Here is a 25,015-nt window from a genome sequence, read left to right on the forward strand (position 1 = left end):
ACTGTGGGCCTAATTCCCTCCCACATCTGAATTTTATGCCAGATTCTTTTTAAGGGTACTTTTGGAAGTTAAAAAGAGAGGCAAAGGGAATTTTAGGATTTTGTTTCCATAATGGTGGGCGCCTTAAGCAACATACTGGCCCAGAACTTGGTGTCGGGGGCTTGCCGCGCGTGCAAGCCCCCGATGTGCACTTAACCGGCGCGCCGACATCTGAAACCTGGCCCGCAGTGGATTTCCTGTCAGTGGCCCGGTTCTGATGTCGGCGCGCTGTGCTAACCTGACCCAGCGGCGTAGTTAGTGCGATGTGCCGGCTGGGATCAGGTGAGCACTGTTCAGCCAATCAGGGGAGGGGAAACTTCATTCATAAGTTTGAGAGTAAGAACTGTCAAACTCGTGAGGTACTGCACCCCAAAACACTACTTAAACTTTAAATAAAATTTTAAAAAACATCCCAATCATTAAATTAAGTATAAATAAGTTTAAAAAAATAATTTAAACAATTTGTTTGAAAAAAATAAATTTTTAATAAAAAGGGTCTAAAACTAAACTTACCTTTTATTGTAGATTCTATAAAATAATAAACCTGTGGGGAAATTCTTTTTCTAAATTGCACTAAAACACCACTTACCTGTAAAAATAAATACTTACGTGTGCTTTTTACAAGCGTAAAGACACATGCGCAAATCCCCCAAAACAGGAAATCCAAGACGCACGTGCTGCCCCCTACAGCGCACGCGCTAGCCTCTTCACCTCTTGGGTTAGAGGAGAGGAAATGCCGGTTTTCAGCGCATGCGCTGTGCATTCTGAAAACCGGCATTTCCTCCGGCCAGACGCGTGAGTACCCCTTCCGTACTCACGCGTTTGGGGAGGAATTACTGCCCCAATAATGTAGTGACAACAGCATTGCACTGTTTTGCATATATAGTTCCATGTGCAAGAAAATTCTACAAGGGACAGGCTTTTCAAAAGTTTGTTTCAAGCCTTGATTTATTTCCTTTGTTCCTAAGTTAGAGTAACGTTTCCTGATCAGCAGTGCATGTGACGCAGACAGGTTTAGCTTGCAGCTGGTCACACTGCTAATGCAGTGCATATTCCAAAATCATACTTTTTTTGCCGGTATGTTTGCAAATATCGAGTGTCTAATGGAATCTGTTAAGAATACTTTGTAAATCTGTTGAATCACAATTTAATTACACAATTTTTACAAAATATATAGACTAGGTGCTGAACTTTTCTTGTAAGCTGGGTTTTTTGGGGGGTGAAATGGGAGAGTGTGCAGGTTCTGTCAGACAACCCAATATAACTTCAGGAGCTAAGTGTTGGCAATCAAATGCACTGTGACGGAGCTAGGCCATTTTTTAATCTGTCATTCTTTATACCCAATGTGCGCATCCAATTCCTGTTGTTGCCCAGGAGAGTGTTCAGTGGAGGCTACCACTGTTCCCAACAAGTATTAGGAGACTCTACGTCACTTGATGTGAAGTTCATCTTCAGAACCTCCTTTTCCAAAAAATGCACCTGTGCAATGTTTGGGAAAAGCCATTTTCAATAAAAATTCACAAACTGGTTTATATTATAAAGGGATTGGCTATGAACTGAAATTGAAGCATTAATCCAAAGAAGGGATTCAGATCCCAATGATCTGTCACATTTTGTAATTTAGCCACCTTTTATTAAAATTTTTTTTAAAAAGTACCTTAAATTGAACAGTGTTACCTCATTGCAGTTTAAATTTTAGAAATCTTTGTGGTTAGATGGCATTTTTTTCAGTGACTCACATAATCTGTGCTGTGGTGCACATTCTGGAAATCAATGACACCTGCCAAAAAGGAAAGACTGCCTAACTGCACATAGTCACTGAGCCATCAAGTTGAATTTAAGTTATTGGACCAAATTTACTACCCATTTGAAGTCCATGTGTGGAAAATCAAACTTAGCATAATTTATTTCTATATACAGTGCTAATTTGGGTAGAAGTCATTATAAACTTATTTTTGAATTCAGATGACAAATTGCTGCAGGTTTGCTCTTGTGGTTTATGACAATATGATTCTCCTGAAATAATTTTCTTGTCATCGCCATTACCTATTTATACAATTGTAGTTTGGGGAAAAACATTTTATCACTAGCTGTCGTACAAGATAACATGTATGTTAGTGTTATTTTAAAGTTATTTTTAGCCCTGTGTTTTTATTCCGCATAGTAGCTGGGTCCCACTATCCAGCCTCTTGCAGTGACAGCAGGTGGGACACTGGGCAGTAGAATTATCTACATCCATAATCAATACTGATGAGAATTCAGCTGGCAGGAGGTAGGCTTGCATCGGTACATAATGGTCATGGGTTCTTCCCTTTATTTGAGATTTAAGTAATTCTCAATGGCAGGTTGGTCTATTTGGTGACCTTACAGAATGTAGACTAAACAGTAGTAGGTGGGCTCAAGTCCTGGTCAACTCTGGGACTTGAACCTGAAACTGTAACTAGTAAGCAACTATATACGCAGTCTGTAATTGGCTACCATAAGAAGGTACATTTTATGTTGAACATGCAGTTAATTGTTAATATATTTAATCTTTGCCTGCTAGAGAAATATTTTGACATGAAGAAAAACCAGTGCAAGGAGGCTCTTGATATATACAAGAAGTTCCTTACTAGAATGACAAGGATCTCAGAATTCCTTAAAGTTGCAGAAGTAAGCTTTCGTTTGAACTGCAAACTTCTTTTTAAAATTTAAGATTATTTAAATATGCAGTTTATTTGTTACAACTATGGTATTCTTTGTTAAACACAGCAAGTTGGAATTGACAGGGGAGACATACCAGACCTTTCTCAGGTAGGCACCTCTTTTTATTAGTTGGGCCTGTGCTTGCCTCACGTTTCCAGTGCTTTATTTATTCAGCCATTCAAACATAAGTTTGGGCAGGTTAGATTGGTTGTGGTGCTTAACAGTTCAGCTGATGACACTGCACGCAATTCATCATGCCACTCCGATTCTGAAAATAAACATTTGACCTGGAGTTTCCGCCCGGTTGCGCATTCTTTTCCCGACACAATTCCTCCCAATATCCGAGTAACCGGCGCAAAAGATCACGGAATTTTAAGCGCAAATTGCGTTAAGCGCAACTTGAGTTTCCGCGATCTTTTGCACTAGATTTAAAAGTATTGCGTGTTAGAATCAGGCCCTGCCCACAAAGCTAGGGTGAATTAATTACCATTGGGAGTTTCCGCTAATTGCACTCATTTGCAGGCCTTCTGAGGCGACTCCAAAAATTAAGCTGGCTCTTTTGGACGCAAAAATTAAGCTGGCTCTTTTGGACGCAAGGGCACTAATAGGTAACTTTTGAATTAATTTTTTTTAAAATTTACTGAGAACTGACTACTGTACCCTAATCTAACGAGAAAATAATTTTGTATATTTTTTTAAGTCGGTTTCAGTAATTTAAAATCATGTTACTTGCAGGTGGTGGGTTGACGCTGATTATTGCTGCTTTTTTTGTTAAACCCATTTTCAGATGTATTAATCACACTTTATCAAGTTACCACACTTAAGTATATCATTTTTGAAAGCAATTTTTTTTTTTTTTAAATTACGTTTTAATTTAATTTAAGGGTGGGGGGGGGAGAAACACTTCTCAAAACAGGCGCAATTTGTGCCAGAATTGCCGATTGCACCCAAAGTGGAAACTCTGCTCCTTTGTGGATTAATTAAGAACCTAGTATTGGTGTTCAGATTGGCTATTCCTTGATGCTCATCTTTAAAAGAATGCTCAAGAATTTGTACAAATTGGCATATATTCAATTTTTTAAAACTGGAGCTTCAGCCGTTGGTACCTCTGTTGCACTCCTCAATGATTCAGTGAGGAGTGGGTATGCTGAGGTTTGGCGAAGATGCATGCTTCAATGTCTAGCCATAGAAATGTAGCAAAGATTACACTCGCAATTGGGCAGCCACCCATTGAGAGTTAAAAATAAATTGGTTAGAGTGCTATATTTTTCACATTTATGCTTGGAAGATGTGGCCATTATTCTGGAGGATTTCTTCAGAGACTGTTGATATTGACCCTTTAAACTTCTGGAGATGGAATATATTCTTTATGTAACTGTTAAAGGCTTTTGCCTTGCCTTTCACTTACAGTGCAAACAATCCTCCAAACACGGGGCTGAAATGTATACTAATTTTGCTCCAATTTGACGGAATACCTTCATCTGCCACTTTTTTGCCCATTCCATCATTTTATCAATATCCTCTTGCAGCTTCCTTTGGTCCTCAATTATTTACTGTGCCTCCTATTTTAATGTCTGCAAATTTGGGCACCATTCCGTCTAGCCCTATGTCCAATTGATGTGCACGGCAATTGCAAAGCATTAAAAGAGCCACAAGCACGATAAATCAATAAGGGGAACCGGAACTTCACAAATTTACCTTGAGGCAACCCAGGAGATACATAATTCCAAATAGCTTATTGTCCACAACTTCTCAGTCCAGGCAGATTGGTAAAGCAAGTTTTCCTGACATGAGCAAGCTGTGAGATAGCAATGGGTTCCAAACTGGTAGAATTTAAAAAGTCAATTTTATAATGAATAATTGTAATTCCCATAGTTTATTGCAAGCCATGTGCTGCAATAGCACATTCATGAATGTTGTTTCTGTTGAGTCTGAAATCACTGTAACTGAGATTATGAAAACTGATTTTCAGATCATGTGAATCTATTTTTCAATGTAATCTATTAAAGCTGATATCGGAAAAAGATTGTGGCAGTTTTTCCATCTCCCTTTGAAGCTGGAAACATTTCGTGATGACATTCCTTTTGTACTTTCCTTGCCTCTTCCTTTTTTTTATGCTTGCCTGCATTTTTCATTTCTAAAGGGAAAGTGAGCTTAACATTTTCTGTAGTGGTGTATAGAAAACCTAAAGAGTATTTAATTTTGAAACCTTATTTTGGCAATCCTTGTCAGTTATGTTTGAAATCTCAATGGAGCTGAGTGGGTTTCCAAAGAGCAAAGATTGGTTTAAAGTGGTTATTTAGTTAGTCAGTTTTGTATTATAAAAACAAATGAGCAAAAGTTTCCTTCAATTTAATGGTAAGCTGCAACGAGGTGAGATATTGTTTCTTTGGGCTAAATTAAAATAAAACTCTTCGGTACAGTCAGCAGCAGAACTGCAGTAGTTTTGACGAACAGCTCGTAAATCCCAGCTTGATAGAATCGTCGGGGCTATTCAACAGCTCTTGGAAAAGTTTTCCCAGCTGAACAAACTGGAGTGTGCTGATATAACAATGTACTGTAGATGTTATAACGTTTGGTTTTAGAACAGCCTTGGTTTATTTTAATTTCACCGAACTTAATATAATCAATTAAAGAGCAATTTTTTTAGGTACAATGTTTCTCCTCACTTTAGAGGTATCAGACTATACAAAGTGAATTCATAATTGAGGGATTAAAGATCTGGTAACATTTATATAAAAAAACTTAACTGTTTCCATGATATTGTAGCTGACCATTGTTTTTACATTGTAGGCACCAAGTAGCCTCCTTGATGCATTAGAACAGCATCTGGCTTCATTGGAAGGGAAGAAGGTTAAAGACTCTTCAACAGCTGCTAGCAGGTAATTTGCATTGATTTAAACTAACTTTGTTGCTTTACAAATTGTCATTGCAATGGATATGAAAGAAAAAGTCACCCCATGTCACGATAGCAGGATCCATCATTTCTACCCCTAGGCTGCCGATCTAGGAGCCATGCTTGAGTAATGCAGAGAGGGACCTTTCTCTTTAAATGACCTAGACGAGACTGGTGAAGTTGCTTCTGGGGGAAATCCCAATTGTGTAAGTTAAGATGGACATTCAAACTTAGTCTCCAAGTCAAGAGCGCCATTAACACTGCAAATTCCACAATAAGAATGAGAAAGGGCCATTCAGCTGATCCACTTTGTCTTGTTATTAGGCTCATTGTGTATCAGTTTTCCAATTTGTCTTTTCACTTGCTGCCCCCCACCCCTGTACCCTGCTTCACTGTCGGTGGCAGAGGCTTCAGCCATCTCAGGCCAATACTGGAACTGTCAAGTCCTTTACTTTGCTGCTTTCTTCCCACCATCAAAAACCTCCAACTCTTTCAACTGCATTCAGTTAACTGCCCTAGTTCTGTTATTGCACGTCACCCATTTCTCCTCTGAAGGACACTGTTAAAGGCACTATATAAATGAAAGCTGTTGTTTGCAACCTATAGACTAGACTTCCCATTGACCTGCAACTAAAAATCCGTGCAGGTAAAGGCTGCACAGGCAGGAAGGGAATGGGTGACCGCCAGGCAGAGTAGTAGACGCAGGCAGGTAGTGCAGGGGTCCCCTGTGGCCATCCCCCCCCCGGCCTCAAACAGATATAACACTTTGGATATTGTTGAGGGAGATGGCTTATCGGGGGAAGGCAGCAGCAGCCAACCTCCTGGCACCATGGGTGGTCCTGCTGCACAGGATGGGAGGAAAAAGAGCGGGAGAGCTAAAGTGATGGGGGATTCTATTGTAAGGGGAATAGATGGGCGTTTCTGCGGCCGCAAACGAGACTCCAGGATGGTATGTTGCTTCCCTGGTGCAAGGGTCAAGGATGTCTCTGGGCACTGCAGGGCATTCTGGAGGGGGGAGGGTGAACAGCCAGTTGTCGTGGTACATATAGGTACCAAAACGATATCTGTAAAAAACGGGATGAGGTCCTAAAAGCTGAATATAGGGAGTTAGGAGGTAAATTTTAAAAATAGGACCTCAAAGGTAGTAATCTCAGGATTGCTACCAGTACCACATGCTAGTCAGAGTAGAAATAGAAGGATATTTCAGATGAATACATGGCTAGAGGAATGGTGCAAGGGGGACGGATTCAAATTCCTGGGACATTGGAACCGGTTCTGGGGGAGGTGGGACCAGTACAAACTCGACGGTTTGCACCTGGGCGGGACCGAGACCGATGTCCTAGGGGGAGTGTTTGCTGTTGGGGAGGGTTTAAACTAAAATGGCAGGGGGTTGGGAACCAGTGCAGGGAGAGAGAGAAAAGGGAAACCAGAATAGAAGCAAAAGACAGGAAGGAGAAAAGCAAAAGTGGAAGGTAGAGAAATCAAGGGTGTAAATCAAACAGGGCTACAGTAAATAATAATTCTAAAAGGACTAAGTGTTAAAATCAAGCCTGAAGGCTTTGTGTCTTAATGCGAGGAACATTCGTAATAAGGTGGATGAATTAGCTGCTCAAATAGATGTAAACAGATATGATGTAATTGGGATTACGGAGACATGGCTTCAGGGTGACCAAGGCTGGGAATTCAACATCCAGGGGTATTCAATATTCAGGAAGGACAGGAAACAAGGAAAAGGAGGTGGGGTAGCATTGCTGGTTAAAGAGGAGATTAACACAATAGTAAGGAAGGATATTGGCTCTGATGATTTGGAATCTCTATGGGCAGAGCTGAGAAATACCAAGGGGCAGAAAACGTTAGTGGGAGTTGTATACAGATCCGCCAAACAGTAATGCTGAGGTTGGGGATGGCATTAAACGGGAAATTAGAGACGCGTGCAATAAGGGCACAGCAGTTATCATGGGTGACTTTAATCTACATATAGATTGGGCTAACCAAATTAGTAACAGTACTGTGGAGGAGGAATTCCTAGAGTGTATACGGGATGGTTTCCTGGACCAATATGTCGAGAAACCAACTAGAGATCAGGCCATCTTAGACTGGGTATTATGTAATGAGAGAGGATTAATTAGCAGTCTTGTTGTGCGAGGCCCCTTGGGGAGGAGCGATCAGAATATGATAGAATTCTTCATTAAGATGGAGAGTGAAGTAGTTAGCTCAGAGACTGGGGTCCTGAATTTAAATAAAGGAAACTACGATGGTATGAGGCACGAGTTGGCTAGGATGGATTGCGCAACATTACTTAAATGGTTGACGGTGGATAGGCAATGGCAAACATTTAAAGATCGCATGGATGAACTACAGAATTTGTTCATCCCTGTTTGGCATGAAAATAAAACAAAGGTGACGCAACCGTGGCTAACGAGGGAAATTAGGGATAGCATAAGATCCAAGGAGAGGACACATAATTTGGCCAGAAAAAGCAGCTTAGGATTCCGCAAAGTAGGACAAAGGGATTAATTAAGAGGGGAAAAATAGATTGAGAGTAAGCTTGCCGGGAACATAAAAACTGACTGTAAAAGCTTCTATAGATATGTGTAAAAGCTTCTATAGATATGTGAAGAGAAAAAGATTGGTGAAGTCAAGCGTAGGTCCCTTGCAGTCAGAATCAGGAGAATTTTTAATGGGGAACAGAGAAATGGCTGGCCAATTAAATACATACTTTGGTTCTGTCTTCACAAAGGAGGACACAAATAACCTCCCAGATATGTCGGGGAGCATAGGGTCTAATGAGAGGGAGGAATTAAATGAAATCAGTATTTGTAGGGAAATGGTGTTGGGGAAATTGACTGGATTGAAGGCCGATAAATCCGCAGGGCCTGATCATTTACATCCTAGGGTACTTAAGGAAGTGGCCCTAGAAATAGTAGATGCATTGCCGATCATCTTCCAAAATTCTATAGACTCTGGAACAGTTCCCATGGATTGGACGATAGCTAATGTAACCCCACTATTTTAAAAAGGTGGTAGAGAAAACGGGGAATTATAGACCGGTAAGTCTGACATCGGTAGTGGGGAAAATGCAAGAGTCCATTATAAAAGATGTAATAGCTGAGCACTTGGAAAACAGTGACAGGATCGGACAAAGTCAGTATGGATTTACAAAAGGTAAATCATGCTTGACTAATCTACTGGAATTTTTTGTGGATGTAACTGGTAGAATAGATAAGGGAGAACCAGTGGATGTGGTGTATTTGGACTTTCAGAAGGCTTTCGATAAGGTCCCGCATAAGAGATTAGCGTGCAAAGTTAAAGCACATGGGATTGGAGGTAAGGTACTGACTTGGATAGAGAACTGGTTGGCAGACAGAAAGCAAAGAGTTGGAATAAACGGGTCTTTTTCCGAGTGGAAGGCAGTGACTCGTGGGGTACTGCAGGGATCGGTGCTAGGACCCCAGCTATTCACAATATATATTAATGATCTAGACGAGGGAACTAGATGTAATATCTCCAAGTTTGCAGATGAGACAAAGCTGGGTGGCGTGTGCGCTGTGAGGAGGATGCAGAGAAACTCAAGTATGATTTGGACAGGTTGGGTGATATGGCAGATGTAGTATAATGTGGATAAATGCGAGGTTATCCGTTTTGGTGGCAAAAACAGGAAGACAGATTATTATCTGAACGGCAATAGATTGGGAAAAGGGGAAGTGCAACAAGTCCTGGGTGTCCTTGTGCACCAGTCGCTGAAGGTAAGCATGCAGGTACAGCAGGCGGTTAAGAAGGCAAATGGTATGTTGGCCTTCATAGCGAGAGGATTCGAGTACAGGAGCAAGGATGTCTTGCTGCAGTTGTACAGGGCCTTAGTGAGGCCACGCCTTGAGTATTGTGTGCAGTTTTGGTCGCCTTATCTGAGGAAGGATGTTCTTGCCATGGAGGGAGTGCAGCGAAGATTCACCAGACTAATACCTGGGATGGCAGGAATGATTTATGAAGAGAGATTGGGCCGATTAGGCTTATATTCACTAGAGTTTAGAAGAATGAGAGGGGATCTCATTGAAATTTATAAAATTCTAACGGGACTAGATGCAGGAAGGATGTTCCCGATGGCGGGGGGTCCAGAACCAGGGGTCACAGTCTAAGGATAAGGGGTAAGCCATTTAGGACAGAGATGAGGAGGAATTTCTTCACCCAGAGAGTGGTGAACCTGTGAAATTCTCTACCACAGAAGGCAGTTGAGGCCAATTCATTAAATGTATTCAAGAAGGGCAGCATGGTGGCATAGTGGTTAGCACTGTTGCCTCACAGCGCCAGGGACCCGGGTTCGAATCCGGCCTTGGGCGACTGTCTGTGTGGAGTTTGCACATTCTCCCCGTGTTTGCGTGGGTTTGCTCCGGTTTCCTCCCACAGTCCAAAGATGTGCGGGTTAGGTTGATTGGCTATGATAAAATTGACCCTTGGTGTTCGGGGGATTAAATACGTGGGGTTACGGGGATAGGGTGGGATATGTGTTGGTGTAGGGGTTACGGGGATCGGGTGGGATATGTGTCGGTGCAGGCTCGATGGGCCGAAATGGCCTCTCTCTGCACTGTGGGGTTTCTGTGATTCTGTGAAGGAGTTAGATATATTTCTTAAGGCTAAAGTGATCAAGGGATATGGGGAGAAAGCAGGGACAGGGTACTGAATTTGGATGATCAGCCATGATCTCATTAAATAGCAGAACAGGCTCGAGGGGCCGAATGGCCTGCTCGTGCTCCTAGTTGCTATGTTTCCGTACAAAATTGTTGATAGACTTGAACTATTTGGTCCCAAAACTGGTACACAAGGGTTAAACAGGGTTTACTTACAGGAGCAGATGATGCCTATTGTCCTCAACTTATCAGACTATTTCAAGGCAGGAACCAGCTCTAGCTCCCTCACTCAATTTTTGGAAAAACATTCAACAGAATTGAGTGGAGTTTTCTGAAGGACATTTGATTGGGGATACATTCATCAATTAAGTATATTAAGGTTATACAAATCTGACTTCTACAGAAGTGACAAATGGTCTAATTTCTCCAACCTTCTGCCTCATCATTTGTTCACTTTTCTTTGCTGCAGTCATAACATTGAAATCTAATTCAATATGATATGAATGTGTGATTAATGCAGTTTCCATAATTTCACTATCTACAGACAGCATACTCCTCTGATATTTAAGCCCTCGCTTCACTTTCATAGCATCTTGACCTAGATTACAACATTAAGATCCTTCATTACAAATGTATAGAGAGATGTGCACACTGAATTTAAATATTTGGGGACTAAGGTAACCCATGGCCACTTAGGCTTTTAGAAAATTAGCTGCTGGGATACATTCTGATCAGTATGCATCCTGAAGGTCAGCCCTCGTATTGCCCCTGCTGTGGAGAACTAGCATCCCAAAATTAATATTTACCCAAACAAATTCTTATTTCGGATGCTCTCTCCCAACATTAACCAGAGATGCGAAGAAAATTAGAAATACACTGGTTGAGTCGTTATTTGGCTTTGAAGGACTACAATACTCCATTACCTCATTGTCAATGGGTAATGACAGTAATGGGCCATGAGTAAATGTGCCTTATATCATTGCTCTTAACGTTCCACCCTCAATCTGGTTGCATTTCCTTGTCTGGCAACCTACGCAATGGCAGAGGTTTATGCTGTTGCATCCATGTCCAATCACCAACACACCCTTGGCAATCATGTACAAGGGAGATTTTAAATTGTACCAGAAGATGGGTTTCACAGTTTGCTGGCAGTGATTGCATTAGGGCATATGAGTTTTTCAAAGCCAAATGGCAGCTGAACCAGTGTGACCCCTTCTGTTGCTGTACAAATTGTTTTTCTATCTCATAGATGGGCGAGTTGGGGGTGGGTGGGAAGTAAAAAGTTTAAAAATCTCAAACCTGACCCCCAAATTGCCCACTTTTATGCAGCCTTGTGCTGCAGGCTTTCCTGTGTGACAGGCAGCCAGCCGGTCATCAGGCTGACTGTCGGGTGGAAAACCTGTTGAAAAAATGTAAAAGATGCCCTGCTGTTAATTTCAGCAGGACATCCGGGATTCCGTCCAGAAATCTCCCCCCACCAATTCTCCTCGGCCCTGAATAAATATCAGGGCCAATGTGTCTTGGGACTCTTCATTGTGACTTTATTAAACACCAGCAAACTTGTGGACCTTCTCCCACCTGCAGCTTGATGATATATATAACTCTGCTACACTATACAATGTGATTGAAAGATGATATGCTCACTGAGGCTTAATGAGGGGAAATTCTTCAAGAATGCATCAAGAGCAAATATGCATATCAATTTATACACATAATTATTAATACTAAAGCAAGGACATGCACATAGTGACTCACGCGACCAAGAGAGAAGAGATAGCTTGTGAATAGGGACTTATGGAGAGCTTACCTTGCTTGCCAACACTAAATGTGTCTGAACAATAATCCATTACCTCCATCAGCAAATGACTATTTCTTTTGAAAGTATTGACATTTTTGCCTTTCTTGTATTGTAGGTAGTAATATCCCAGTAACTTGCAGAATGCTGCAGGGAAAGGTTATTAAAATTTAGATTTGAGAATTTGAGCCCATTAATTGTCGATTTCTTAAATGAAACCACAAGCTTACACTTGACCCCGTTTTGTTAGATTTCTTCCCTCTCCAGTTGTTGAACTGCTTATGAAAATCTGTGTTGCCATTGAAGTTTATCTGTACACATTTTCAGAGTACAAATTACGTGAATGGTGGTGTGGGGGATGCTGGGCATTCCCTCTTCCCTATCAAGTTGAATGCTGAGCATTTCATTCAAATCCTACCTTTATAAGGTTTGCTGCATCATATTTTCAGCATAGTCCAGTTACATAGAATTGCATAGAATACACAGGTCTGCCCAACTAGTCTGTGGTGGTGTTTGTACTCACGAGTCTCCTCCCATTCCATCTACCTTATCATAGCTTTTCAGCATATCTTTCCTGTTTCCTTTTCTCTCATGTACTTGTCTAGTTACCTTCTGAACGCATCTAAGCTATTTGTCTCAGCCACTTCCTGTGGTAGCAAGTTCCACATTCTAACCACTCAAGAAATTTCACCTCATTTCCCTATTGGATTTATTAATAACTATCTTGTATTTATGGCTCCTGGTTTTGGATATTCTCTGTATCTACCCTGTCTAGCCCATATATCATTTTAAAGACCTCTATCAGGTCTCCTCCTCTAAGTGTCCTTTTTTCTAAGTTAAAAAACAAAGCCCCAATCTTTCCTGATAGCTGTAATTTCTGTCTGGCACCATCCTTGTAAATCTTTTTTGTACTTTCTCCTGTGCTTCTGTGCCCTTTTTATAGTATAGAGACCAGAACTGTACACAGTACTCTACATGCATCCTGACCAGGGTCCTAAACAAGTTTTAACATAACTTCACTACTTTTGAATTCTATACTGCTAGAAATAAACCCCAGTGCTTTATTAGCATTTTAGCATCAAGCTCCACTTTGAGGACTGAACAGCTCCAAGAAAGAGCATGGAAAGATTGCACTGGTCTCGCAGATCCCAATTCTTGGGACAATTGTTGAGGAAATTTAAATGTTTTTAAAAGTTTTTTATTCCCCAGTTGTATATTTCCACTTTTCCTGTTTGATCCCTGTCAAGACCAGGTAATCTTGGAAATACCAGTGAAAAGAACCATGTGCCCAGCTATTGTGCATTTCTATAATCAAATATCAAACTTGATTTAAGGTTTTTCATTCTAATTCTTGGTTCCTTTCAAACATGACAGTAGGTAGAATGGAAATTCTACCCACGTTAGAAACACTACCACATTATACGCCTATTGTTGCCATGTGACTTCTGTTCATTAAATTTTGAGACTTTGAACAAACCTGCATCTAAATTTGGATTTTTAGCTTTTCTTTGCATTAAGTTTGCTCCATTATAGCTGAAGTGTAAAATGTCAGATGTTTAGTAGTCTAATGGCACTAAAGGACAAAACTCACTCTGCTACTTTTTTGTTTAAATACTTTTTATTTTCGATGTGTACCGTTTCATTTTCTCTTCCCTCCTGCTGAGATTGCGTAACATTTTTAAGTACCCGTCTGAATTAATAATAACTAGATGTCAGTTCCCTATTTGTCAGTTTTGTCCGTGGTTCAGACACAGCCCCCTGTTTTACCTTGGTCGCGCAGTAATTGGAGGTTACTTGAACGGTGGGATTTAATTAATTGGGAAAAATATTAGACAAATATATTCATTTATTTCTCCTTCACCCCGCTCTGTGTATCTGATCCTTCCCTTACCAGTGCCTTCTTGAAGCTTTAAATTTTTTTTTACAGTAACATGCTGGAAGTTGTGCCCATATAGGTTACATTTCAGTATCCTTCTGAGTCCTTCGCTCAATCTCTCACATAAAGTGAGAGAATCTTAATGAAAGGTCAGAGGAGAAGTGAAAAAGAAAATAAAAGGGGCAAAGAGAGGGTATGAGAATAGAATGGCAGCCAATATAAAAGGTAATCCAAAAGTCTTCTGTAGGCATATAAATAGTAAGAGGAAAGGTGGGGCCGATTAGGGACCAAAAAGGAGACCTATGCATGGAGGTAGAGGGTATGGCTGTGGTACTAAACGAGTACTTTGCATCTGTCTTCACCAAGGAAGAGGATGCTGCCATAGACATAGTAAAGTAAAAGGTAGTGGAGACACTTGATAGGATAAAAATTGTTAAAGAGGAGGTATTAGAAAGGCTGGCTGTACTTAAAGTAGATAAATCACCAGGAGCAGATGGGATGCATCCTAGGATGCTGAGGGAATTGAGGCAGGAAATCGCAGAGGTACTGACCATAATATTCCAATCCTCCTTAGATTACGGGGGTGGTGCCTGAGGACTGGAGAATTGCAAATGTTACATCATTGTTCAAAAAAAGGTGGTAAAGATAAACCCAGCAACGACAGGCCAGTCAATTTGACCTCGGTAGTGGGGAAGATTTTAGAAACAGTAATCGGAGACAAAATTAACAGCCACTTGGACAAGTGTGGATAAATTAAGGAAAGCCAGCACGAATTTGTTAAAGGCAAACGTGTTTAACTAACTTGATCGAGTTTTTTGAGCAGGTAACAGAGAGGGTTGATGAGGGTAATGCAGCTGACGTGGTGTGCATGGATTTCCAAAAAGATGTTCAACAAAGTGCCACATAATAGGCTTGCCAGCAAAGTTGAAGCCCATGATATAAAGGACAGTGGCAGCATGGATACGGAATTGGCTAAGTGATAGGAAGCAGAGAGTAGTGGTGAACGGTTGTTTTTCAGACTGGAGGAAGGTATACAGTGGTGTTCCCCAGGGGTTGGTTCTAGGACCACTGCTTTTCTTGATATATATTAATGACTTGGATGTGGGTGTACAGGGCACAATTTCAAAATTTGTACATGAAGTACTGTGTCCAATTCTGGGCACCACACTTTAGGAAAGATGTGAAGGCCTTGGAGAGGGTGCAGAAAAGATTTAAGAGAATGATTCCAGGAATGAGGGACTTCAGTTACGTGGATAGACTGGAGAAGCTGGGGTTGTTCTCCTTAGAGCAGAGAAGATTAAGATGAGATTTGATGGAGGTGTTCAAAATCATGAGGGGTCTGGACAGAGTAGATAGAGAGAAACTGTTCCCATTGGCGGAAGGGTTGAGAACCAGAGGACACAGATTTACGGTGATTGGCAAAAGAACCAAAGGTGACGTAAGAAAAAACTTTTTTACGCAGCGAGTGGTTAAGATCTGGAATGCACTGCCTGAAAGGGTTGTGGAGGCAGATTCAATCACGGCTCTCAAAAGGGAGTTGGATAAGTATCTGAAGGAAAGAAATTTGCAGGGCTACGGGGAAAGGGTGGGGGAGTGCGATTAGCGGGAGTGCGATTAGCTGAAGTACTCTTGCAGAGAGCTGGCATGGGCCAATTGGCCTCCTTCCATGCTGTAACCATTCTATGATTCTATAAGTCGGGGTGAAGTATAACTTGGAGAGGAGCTTTGAGGTGATGGTATTCCCATGCAGCTGTTGCCCTTCTGCTATTCGGTGGTGAAGTTGCAGGTTTGGAAGATGCTGTTGAAGAAGCCCTGGACTGTTGTTGCAGTGCATGCTGTAGATAGTACACACTGCAGCCACATTGCGCTGGTGATGGAAGGAGTGGATGTTTAAGATGGTGGATGGGCTGCTGATCAAGCAGACTTTGTCCTGGATAGTATCGAGCTTCTTGAGTGTTGTTGGAGCTGCACCCATCCAGGCAAGTGGAGAGAATACCATCACACTCCTGACTTGTGCCTTGTAGGTAGGTGGTGGAGAAGCATTGGGGAGTTGGGAGGTGAGCCACTTGCCAGAATACCCAACCTCTGACCTGCTCTAGTGGCAACAGCCACATCGCATAAGGGGAAGACTGACAAAAATATTGGAAGGTGAGGAGGGAACCGTAATTGTGAATTAAAAGTAGAATGGAAAATAATGGCCTGCCAGCTGTATATCCCATCCAGCACATGGGCACCTGCTAATAATCTTTCCTTATGGGTTTTGAAAATAATTCTCCAACTTTCTTAATCCCCTTTTATTGAAGTGGGCGAGACTTTTGTAAGATTATTGTTTACAAAAATGTGTACAAGATCATTTGTTCCTTACTGATTCATCAGGTTTGACTGGCTGTTTTTCACTGTGTTCTGAGAAGCTAAAACTGATCTCTATGGGTAAGTATTTTTAAAAACCTGTCTAGAAATAGAATTTGACGGATTTGGTCCCAAAAGGCATACAGTTTGCTGTACAAGTTATGAAAGTACTTGTGGGAGTTTTGTTGAATTCGAAAGGCCTGTCACTGCTGTGCTTTTTATAAAATAAAAATGTTTTAAATTGTTCATTTGCAGCTCAGTTTTAATACTTTTTTTCTGTTTTTTCTAGGGCTAGCACCCTTTCAAATGCAGTCTCATCACTTTCTAACACTGGCATGTCACTTAGCAGAGTGGATGAAAGGGAAAAACAAGCAGCTTTGGAGGAAGAGCAGGCCCGGTTGAAAGCGCTCAAGGTGGTGTGTTGTGTTTTTGTTTTTCTTCCTTCATCTTACCCCACCCTGCTCCAAGACAAAAATTGAAGTTCAAGGCCATATTACCTGTGGCTTGTTCACTTGTTAGCAATGTTGAGATGTTCAGGTAAACTATCTTGCACCTTCATTGACTCATTTGAGACAATCCTTTCAGTTCCATCTGCTGATATCCCCTGCTCCCATTACTTACCAAGCCAAACCTAACCAAAATCACAAATTGTATCCTCTGTGTTTGGGACCGCAATGCATTACATCCTCATCCTCCTTAACCTCTCTGAGGCTTGTCAACCACACAATCCTCCTCCAGCTTCTTGCCCACCTCTGTGGGATTACCTTAGCTTTGGTCCATTCTTGCCTATCCATGTCACAGCCTACTTAGATACTACTTAGAGTTTACTTTCCTGAGTCTTGCATTTTTTTTCTTCTACAATGTGTAAAATATCATCTTTACAGAAAATCAAGATGAAGTGTAAGATTTAATGTTAATTTGTGAATGTTGTGAAAATTTTAAAAAGAGAACATACAATCCCCCCAGATGTTCATTATATCTCGATGTGCTGAATGAAAATGGATTCCAGTTGGTTGTCCAATTAATTTTAAATCCTAAATTGAACACCTGGTATTTTGAGTTCATTTGTGGCCAGTTTTCTCATGTCTGTTAAATAGTTAGAATTGTTTTCTAACAGGAACAGCGCTTGAGGGAACTTGCAAAGAAATCCTATCCATCTTCTGCGACAACTGCAGCATCACCCAGTTCTACCTCGGGTGGAAGTATCAGCACGACAGCAGCCATAGACCTATTCTCAACACCTGGTTCTTCCAACAGGTATAAACTTTGCAGCTGTTTTTTGACAGCATGTTCATCATACAGGAAACTTTGTGCTATCCGGCACCGACGGGACCGAGCTGTTGCCGTCCCATCAAAACTGCCGGACAAACCAGCGCTAATGTTGAAACATGCCAGATACGGAGCTCAAAATCTCCGTATCTGGCAACAAACCCACAGCTTCTAAACAGTCGGCCGTACCTTGCAAGCGTCTCTTAGCTTAGCAACAGCTTCAGCGAGACCTTGCACAGCCTGACTGGTGGGGGAAAAAAAGCAACAAAAAGAAAAAAAAAACTAATAAACAGCTCCTGATTTTTGCCAGTGGCTCAAGCATTCCGGACAGTTAACCTCTGGATAAACCAAAGTTTTCTGTATTTGCACTTTTCAACTGCCTACTGAATTTGACCATGAGGAGTACGTTTCACAACTGAGCCTGATACTGTCCTTGCCCAATGACACAGATGAAGTTCCAGCAGGGATCATGGGATTGTGATGAGTATCAGGAGCTTGAGGAAAAATATTCTCATGTAGGTTTCTTAATGAAGTTGAATAAAATGCAGCGCTTCTGAATACTATAATCCTGAATCCATTGATTGATTTTTTGGAATGGAGTATGGGACTATGATAAATAATGTTCAAGAGTGATTTGAATAATGCCTCAACTCTGTGCACATAAATGATAAAGACTAACAATCTGATAATATTGATGCTAACGTGGGAACAAAATAGTTTTTTTTCCAAATTATTAAATTCCCTTATAAATCTCAAATTTGTAACCCTTTTCCACCCTGAAAAGTTCTTATTGATTGCCCTCCTACCTGCTTTGAAGCTGACTTTCTAGCCATACTTGAACTTAAAATGATAACCTGTTGCACATTTTTTTAAATTGTTTACCTTGTTGGAACATGTTTGTGGAACCAAATATGAGCCTTAACTGATTTTAAATACTTCACATTGTGTTCACCTTGGTTTGGAGTACAAGGTGTAAGCAGCTTTTGAATTTTTCCCTACAGCACTTCCAAACTGCCAAATGACTTGCTTGATCTTCAGCCAACATTTCAGCCATCCATGCATTCTATCCCAACAGTACCCCCGGCAGCTAATACATGGGGAGGTAAGGTGCCTCTCAAAATCTTTCCAAATAGCAAAAAAAAATCTATTCGACACTTAAAAAACTTTAGCTAATGTTCAAATTTAGTTTGGTAGTTGAATTATTTGATCAAAATGTAAGAAAGATCTAAAAATTGCTAGCCTTGAAATTAAAACAAGTTTAAATATTCAAAAATGTTTTGCGATTAAATAACTTTTATGAAGAAAATATATAAAACCTTATTATGCAATAATAAGGAATGCAGATTTTGAATTGGATTACAATTTCAAGAACATTTTTACAGGACATAAATCTGAATCCGACATGAATAGAGAGCAATATCTGGTACAATTGCAATCTGATACTTTTTAAATGGCATTTCAAGCAGAAGGTTTAGTGTTTTAACTTTGTCGAACATTTTCATCCAGAAGCAATGGCCACGATACTTACGGGGGCATGTGTCTGGAGTGGTGATGGGGCGGGTGAGGGCGGGCAGGAGGAGTTATGAACAGGAAATCCGGAAGTATGCGTTTCCAAAATGCCCCTGCAGTTAAAAGTGCAGGACTTCTTTTAAATTTTTTTCTCCAGGTTTTCCACCTGTGTCCCAGCCTGATTGATAGGCTGGCTGCCTGTCGGGTGGGAAAGCCTGCAGCAGAAGGACGCAGCAATGGAGCAGGGAGAGAGCGCGATGGGTGGGGGGGAAGTGGGTGGAGGGGGGAGAAGAGGAAGGAAAGAGGCTGGGGGGGGGTGGTGGTGGGGGAAGTGAGGTGGTGGTCGGGGGGATGCAAGATCGTGGGGTGGGGGAGCGTTGGTGGAGCTGGGTAGAGTTTACAGGGTAGCTTGATGGGCTGGGTGAAAGCACTCCTGGCTCACAAGCAGTGCTGTAAAGGCACTTACCTTATGGATCCAGCTCTTCTTGCTGCCTTTTACCTGCCAAATTTCCCGAGGCCAGGGAAACCCGGCCAACATTAATTAAAAATAAAAAGCTTGTTAAAATGAAAGCACACAGCCTCCTTAAAAACTGTTATCGACCGACCCGCCTCCCGAGAGCGGATTGGTCGCCCAACACCCCCTCTGCCCCCTCAGTGGATGGGTTTAATGTGGGTTGGCGTCCGGTTTGAAATATTTAAAATTTTAACTTCCCACGTGACCCAAGCTCAGCTGTTGATGGGGGTTAAAATTACACCCTATGTTTTGGTTTGAATTTTTAAAAAATTGATTCAGAAGCTATCAATGTGAATCACTTCAATGTTACTCCAAGACTTTTGGTTTTTCTCCTGCATTTGTAATCTTTCATCTTCCGCATATGTCAGCTTCAACATGTATGCTGATGACATTCTGCTTTACCTCTACACCACCTCTCGACCCCTGCATATCCTTTGTGTTGCCAGAGTGCAGTGCATATCTGACATTAAATCTTGGAAGGTCTGCAATTTACTCCAGCTAAACATTGGGAAGATTGAAGCCATTGTCTTCGTCTCTGGCCACAAACTCCCTACTGTTGCCACCAATTCCATTCATGGCCCTGGCAACTTTTTCAGTCTAAACCAGATTGTTTGTAGCCTCTGAGCTGTCGAACCCCAAGCTGAGATTCAACCCGATATTCCTCTTCATCACAAAGATGTTCAGCCCTGTGTTGTTGCGTACACCCACTGCTCTTTAATTTTGGCTTCCTTTGAATCCCCCTGCTTTCACTCCACCTTCAGTCAGTTGGTCCCAAAGTCTGGAATGCTCTCCCAAAATTTCTCTCACATCTCACTTTATATAAAAAATACTCTTAATCATATCTGCAATCATCTCCCATAACCTTTCTACCACTGCTCAATTTCCAGTTATTAACACTTTGTTGTGTTTTGTGGTTGCTGCATGCTGATTGGTAGCTTTTCCCATCGCCAGTGGATGACGTGGGTTTTTGATTACTGAGCCAAAATTAAGAGATAGCAACTATTTGAGTCATTCACAATTTTTTGGAAATACAGAAATGTGAGGCCTGTGTGACGCTATGCTAGTCACAACTTCTTATACAAAAATTGTTGTTTCAAGCCTCTTCAGGATTTGATGTCATGAACTAGGCTGACACTCAGTGTAGCGTTGAGGGAATGCTGCATTGTTGGAGGTGCTGTCCTTTGGATGCTCAGAAGGACATATAAGATCCAATTTAGCGGGCGGGGGGAACGGAGAATTGTCCTGGGAACATGGTCAACATTTCTTCCCCAACCAACACCACAGAAAAACAGATTAATGGGTCATTCATCTCATTGCTATTTGTGGGATTCATGGTGTGCACAAATTGGCTGCTGTGTTTGCCTACGTAACAACAGTGCCTGTGGGACATCCTGAAGAATTGAAGGCTGATAAATGCAAGTTCTTTCTGTATCGGTAGGTCAGTTATTTTAGTGTTGTACCAGTTGCACGCTGGTGTTATCCAGCTGTTTGACATCCACATATCATAGTGGTGATCCTAGCAGAGGTTAAATCAAATACATTTTTAAAGTAACAGTTGTAAGGACAACATTTTAAAATAATAGTTTATTCAGTGTGACCACATACAAATGGTTCAGATTTCAGTATTGACATATAACTCTCTCCAAATAAAATTGTATTCCAGGGTCAATATAACTGACTAGTTGATTACCCCTGTAAGGAATGGGGTTACCAAAGTCTGGGGAAAAAAACTTATTAAACATTTGTATCTAATAATCTATTTAAATATCTTAAGTGATATAAGTATTTTGCTTTGTGTATTCTTTCTGCCTACTCATTGGAGGATAAAGCCATTAGCAAGAGAAAACTAATCCTCTGTTAATGTGAGTGTACATAAAATAGTTTGAACTTTGATCTTTTGTGCAGATAATTTCCATGGGAATCTGCAGTGACCTTCAGACGAAAGGAAGCAAAATGTTCATAAAATGTGTCTATATAGTAGGCAGTAAAGTGAACTATTTACTCTTTTGAAGATCATGGCACTCGAGTATGGCTGTCTGGTTGGAAAGATTTACTCCCCACCAGGATGATGGCTAAAACATTTAGGGGGGGAAAAACTTGCTGTAGTTAGTTTATTAAAAAAAAAACCCAATAAGTTTGATTTTTAAATACTTTTTTAAAAGTCATATTGGTTCAAGATTTCTAAAAGCCATACTGTCTCTTAATATTGGCTAAACTTGACCAGTTCTACCAGCTAATATTTAGTTCCGAGAAACTGTTTTCCAAGTCTGCAGTAAGTAGGAGATTTAAGGATGGTTTGGACTCCGAGGTGTGGTACCACTTTATATTTTGAACAACTGTGTGTTGATATTTTATCCCAGCAGCCAGTGCAGTTTCTATTACTGAATATAATTTGGTCAAGATTCAGTATAGTTTTTACATGATTTGTTTGTTGAGATAATTATTGAGTACCCATCTTGAAACTTTCTTTAATTTTAACACTATTAAAGTTGCCTGGTAGCATGATTTAGCAGGCCAGTAGCTTTTTGGATACATTACGTACACAGAATTGGTATCTCGCTGACATTGTTTTCATGGACCATGATCCTTTTCACCATGCTGCTGCCTCAGTGTCAAGGTGCTGAGTAAAGTTTGTCTTTCCACACTGAGGAACATTTGGGGACAAATTATGCCAAATCACACTTGCACATCCTAGTGGTAGGTTCAAGAACAATACAGGAAACTTTGTGCTATCCGGCACCGATGGGACCAAGCTGTTGCCGTTCCCTCAAAACTGCCGGACACACCAGCATTAATGTTGAAGCATACGAAGCTTTTCATCTCCGTATCTGACGACAAACACTGTTGCTTAGCAACAGCTTCTAAACAGTCGGCCCGTACCTTGGAAGCGTCTCTGTAGCTTAGCAACAGCTTCAGAGAGACTTTCCAGAGCCTGACTGTTGAAAAAAAAAGCCACGAGAAGAAAAAAAAAATAACAAAACGGCTCCTGATTTTTGCCGGTGGCTCGAGCTTGCCGGACACTTAGCCTCCGGATAACACAAAGTTTCCTGTACTTGTAAGAGATCTGACCTCCCTCACAGGTATGGAATGAGGTATGCCACACTTGATAAACATATTAACATGCAGAAAATGCTGGAAACACTCAGCAGGTCAGGCAGCATCTGTGGAGAGAGAAAGTTAATGTTTCAGATCGATAACCTTTCATCAGAACTGGAAGAAGTTAGAGGGAAAAGCAGGGTGGGGGGCAAGAGCAAAAGGGAAGGTCTGTGATCGGGTGGAGGGCAGGAGTGATTAAATGACAAAAGGGATGATGGTGCAAGGACAAAGGAGGTGGTAATGGGACAAGTAAAGAAGCAAAAGCTGGGTCCAGAGGAGATGTAAATGGTAACTGCAGAATCATTACCAGCACCTGCTGTGCTGTCTGAGAAAATGGGAGCGTTGGTTAGGATCTAATATGATCAATAAATGCTAGTTGTTTCTTATTATAGCTGTTCTACTCATTATGAAACTTTTCTAATCAAAAAGTTTCATAATCAGCTGAATCAAACTTTTATGGCTAATTTTCAAGAGGCCAATATTGGATTTGAGAAGCCAAAAGGGAAAAAATACTGGTGCAGTAATAATCTGATTATTCCAAGCCGTGTAATCTTGATAGCCTTGTTTAAGTGCTGGTGATGGATATTAGTTCTGCACAAACCTATGCTTTGACAATATTATCCAAACTTAATAGTCACTCACTTGAATTTCTTTCTATACTATACAGTCGGAACACCAACTGTCCATTAGACACTTGAAGGTGTAGCTTTATCTGCGACCTGTTCAAGGTCTTTCTGTAAGTTGAGCTTCAATAGAAATAGCAGAAACATCAAAAACTGGGCAATGTTCAAAGAATGTCAACACAAGTGTAATGCCAAGTCAAGTTGGAGGCTTAAAGAATAAATGTTAATGGAGCTGTTGCATATATATGTGTAATTAGACAGCACAATAGCTGGTCTCACTATTCATGATCCATTTATAAAGCTAGCTTCTGTTTCTGGCAAATGATCACCCAGATGCTGTGCCTGTAGCCTTGACTGCAGAATATGCAGCTGGGCATTTGCACAATAATTAATTCAGTGTATTTCACATTTCACAGTTAATCTTTTGGCTTGATATTCATCAAACTATTTAATATTTTGAACAAATTACAATTAAAATGAGTAAATGTTTATCAAAAAAACCTAGCAGTGCACTATGTTCAAAGGATACATTTGTCAGACTTTTAGAATAATGCATTCTGAAAGATTTAAAGTTGGGGGAACCTAAATGTCTCAAATCCTGTTGATTTAATTATAAGCTGGCCTTATACTGAAGAAAGTGTTAGTAGTTCTGCAGTGAAGACCATCACTACACCTTTCTGTGGTTAGATGGGGAGGATGTTTGGTTTGTTACTGGCAAATTGCAGATTAATAACTGAATTGATCTTTTACACCACAAAAATCCAGCGTTTTCAAATAGCTTATCATGCATAGGATACTAAGATTTACACTGTGTAGATACAATGTGAAAACCCTGTTACAGCACAGTCAGATAGCTTTCTGACTTTTGCTGCTTGATCTCCAATGCGACTGCACAATTTTATAGATTGAGGCTAGAGTAGTGCTCTGCTTGTTTTAATTTAACAGCTAGTACTGGGACAATTGCACTGAAATTTATGCACATGATATATGTCGTCAACCCATATCCAAGGTTGATGCACTTGTTTGGTAAGTCGAATTGTGTGTGGTCAGATGAAGCAGCTGCACATGTTTTGATGCTCTGGTTTCAGAGTCAAAGTCATTCACATTTGTTTGCAGTCACTCTTTCTAACGTGATGCCTGTTTCTTCCTTCCTGGGGTGGGGGCGGGGTGGAGGGAGAGAAGGGAGAATAATTGTTCTGTAACTTGAGGTGTAAATTGATTTTTTTGGGGCAAGGGAATTTCTTTTGTAAATTACAGTGCAGTTCTTCAACAAGGGCTACAATTCATGCAAACTGGTTTATTCCAATGGTCTTTGTGTGAGGTATGGGAATTTCCATTGCTGGTAATGCATTGTGGTGAAACAAATACAAGGAACTGTAAACATAGCAACATGTACATCCAGCATTAAACTTGCGTGTTTTGAGCATTGTATAAAAATATCTTAAAGGATATGATTTGTTTGCATGAGATAAGAGGGGATAATATGTACAATTCTACAGACTGGGCTGTATAAAGCAAGACTCATTCATTGGACTGATGACCAATGGGAAAGAAATTTGACTTGGATTGAAATATTCAAGTAATGGCAAACAATTTTACAAATTTAACAGGAAGAACAAGGTTTCACATCAGCAATAAACTGGTTGAACTCATCTCTTGCATTGAATGAATGTCCCTTGACTAAGCTGTTTTTCTGTCTTGTGACTTGATTGATGTTTCTTTGCTTTTTCTTGTTTTGT

The 25,015-nt window shown here is 40.8% G+C and overlaps 1 protein-coding gene across 17 annotated transcripts in view; it reads left to right on the forward strand.

Annotated features, from left to right (window-relative positions):
* Nucleotides 1-25,015, forward strand: part of picalma (phosphatidylinositol binding clathrin assembly protein a) — a 140,601-nt gene that overhangs the window by 68,021 nt on the left and 47,565 nt on the right. For 12 of the 17 annotated variants that reach the window (XM_085998820.1, XM_085998826.1, XM_085998825.1 and 9 more), the window contains 6 exons: nucleotides 2,585-2,691; nucleotides 2,791-2,832; nucleotides 5,518-5,606; nucleotides 16,555-16,681; nucleotides 17,383-17,522; nucleotides 18,536-18,636. In XM_085998820.1, the coding sequence (XP_085854946.1) occupies nucleotides 2,585-2,691; nucleotides 2,791-2,832; nucleotides 5,518-5,606; nucleotides 16,555-16,681; nucleotides 17,383-17,522; nucleotides 18,536-18,636 (606 nt within the window). The remainder of the gene's footprint in view (nucleotides 1-2,584; nucleotides 2,692-2,790; nucleotides 2,833-5,517; nucleotides 5,607-16,554; nucleotides 16,682-17,382; nucleotides 17,523-18,535; nucleotides 18,637-25,015) is intronic. The other 5 variants (XM_085998822.1, XM_085998835.1, XM_085998836.1 and 2 more) reach the window with 1 other exon arrangement.

This window comes from Somniosus microcephalus, chromosome 10 (genome assembly GCF_052327205.1).
Source record: "Somniosus microcephalus isolate GS21.2 chromosome 10, FLI_Smic_1.0, whole genome shotgun sequence".
NCBI classification, from domain to species: Eukaryota; Metazoa; Chordata; class Chondrichthyes; order Squaliformes; family Somniosidae; genus Somniosus; species Somniosus microcephalus.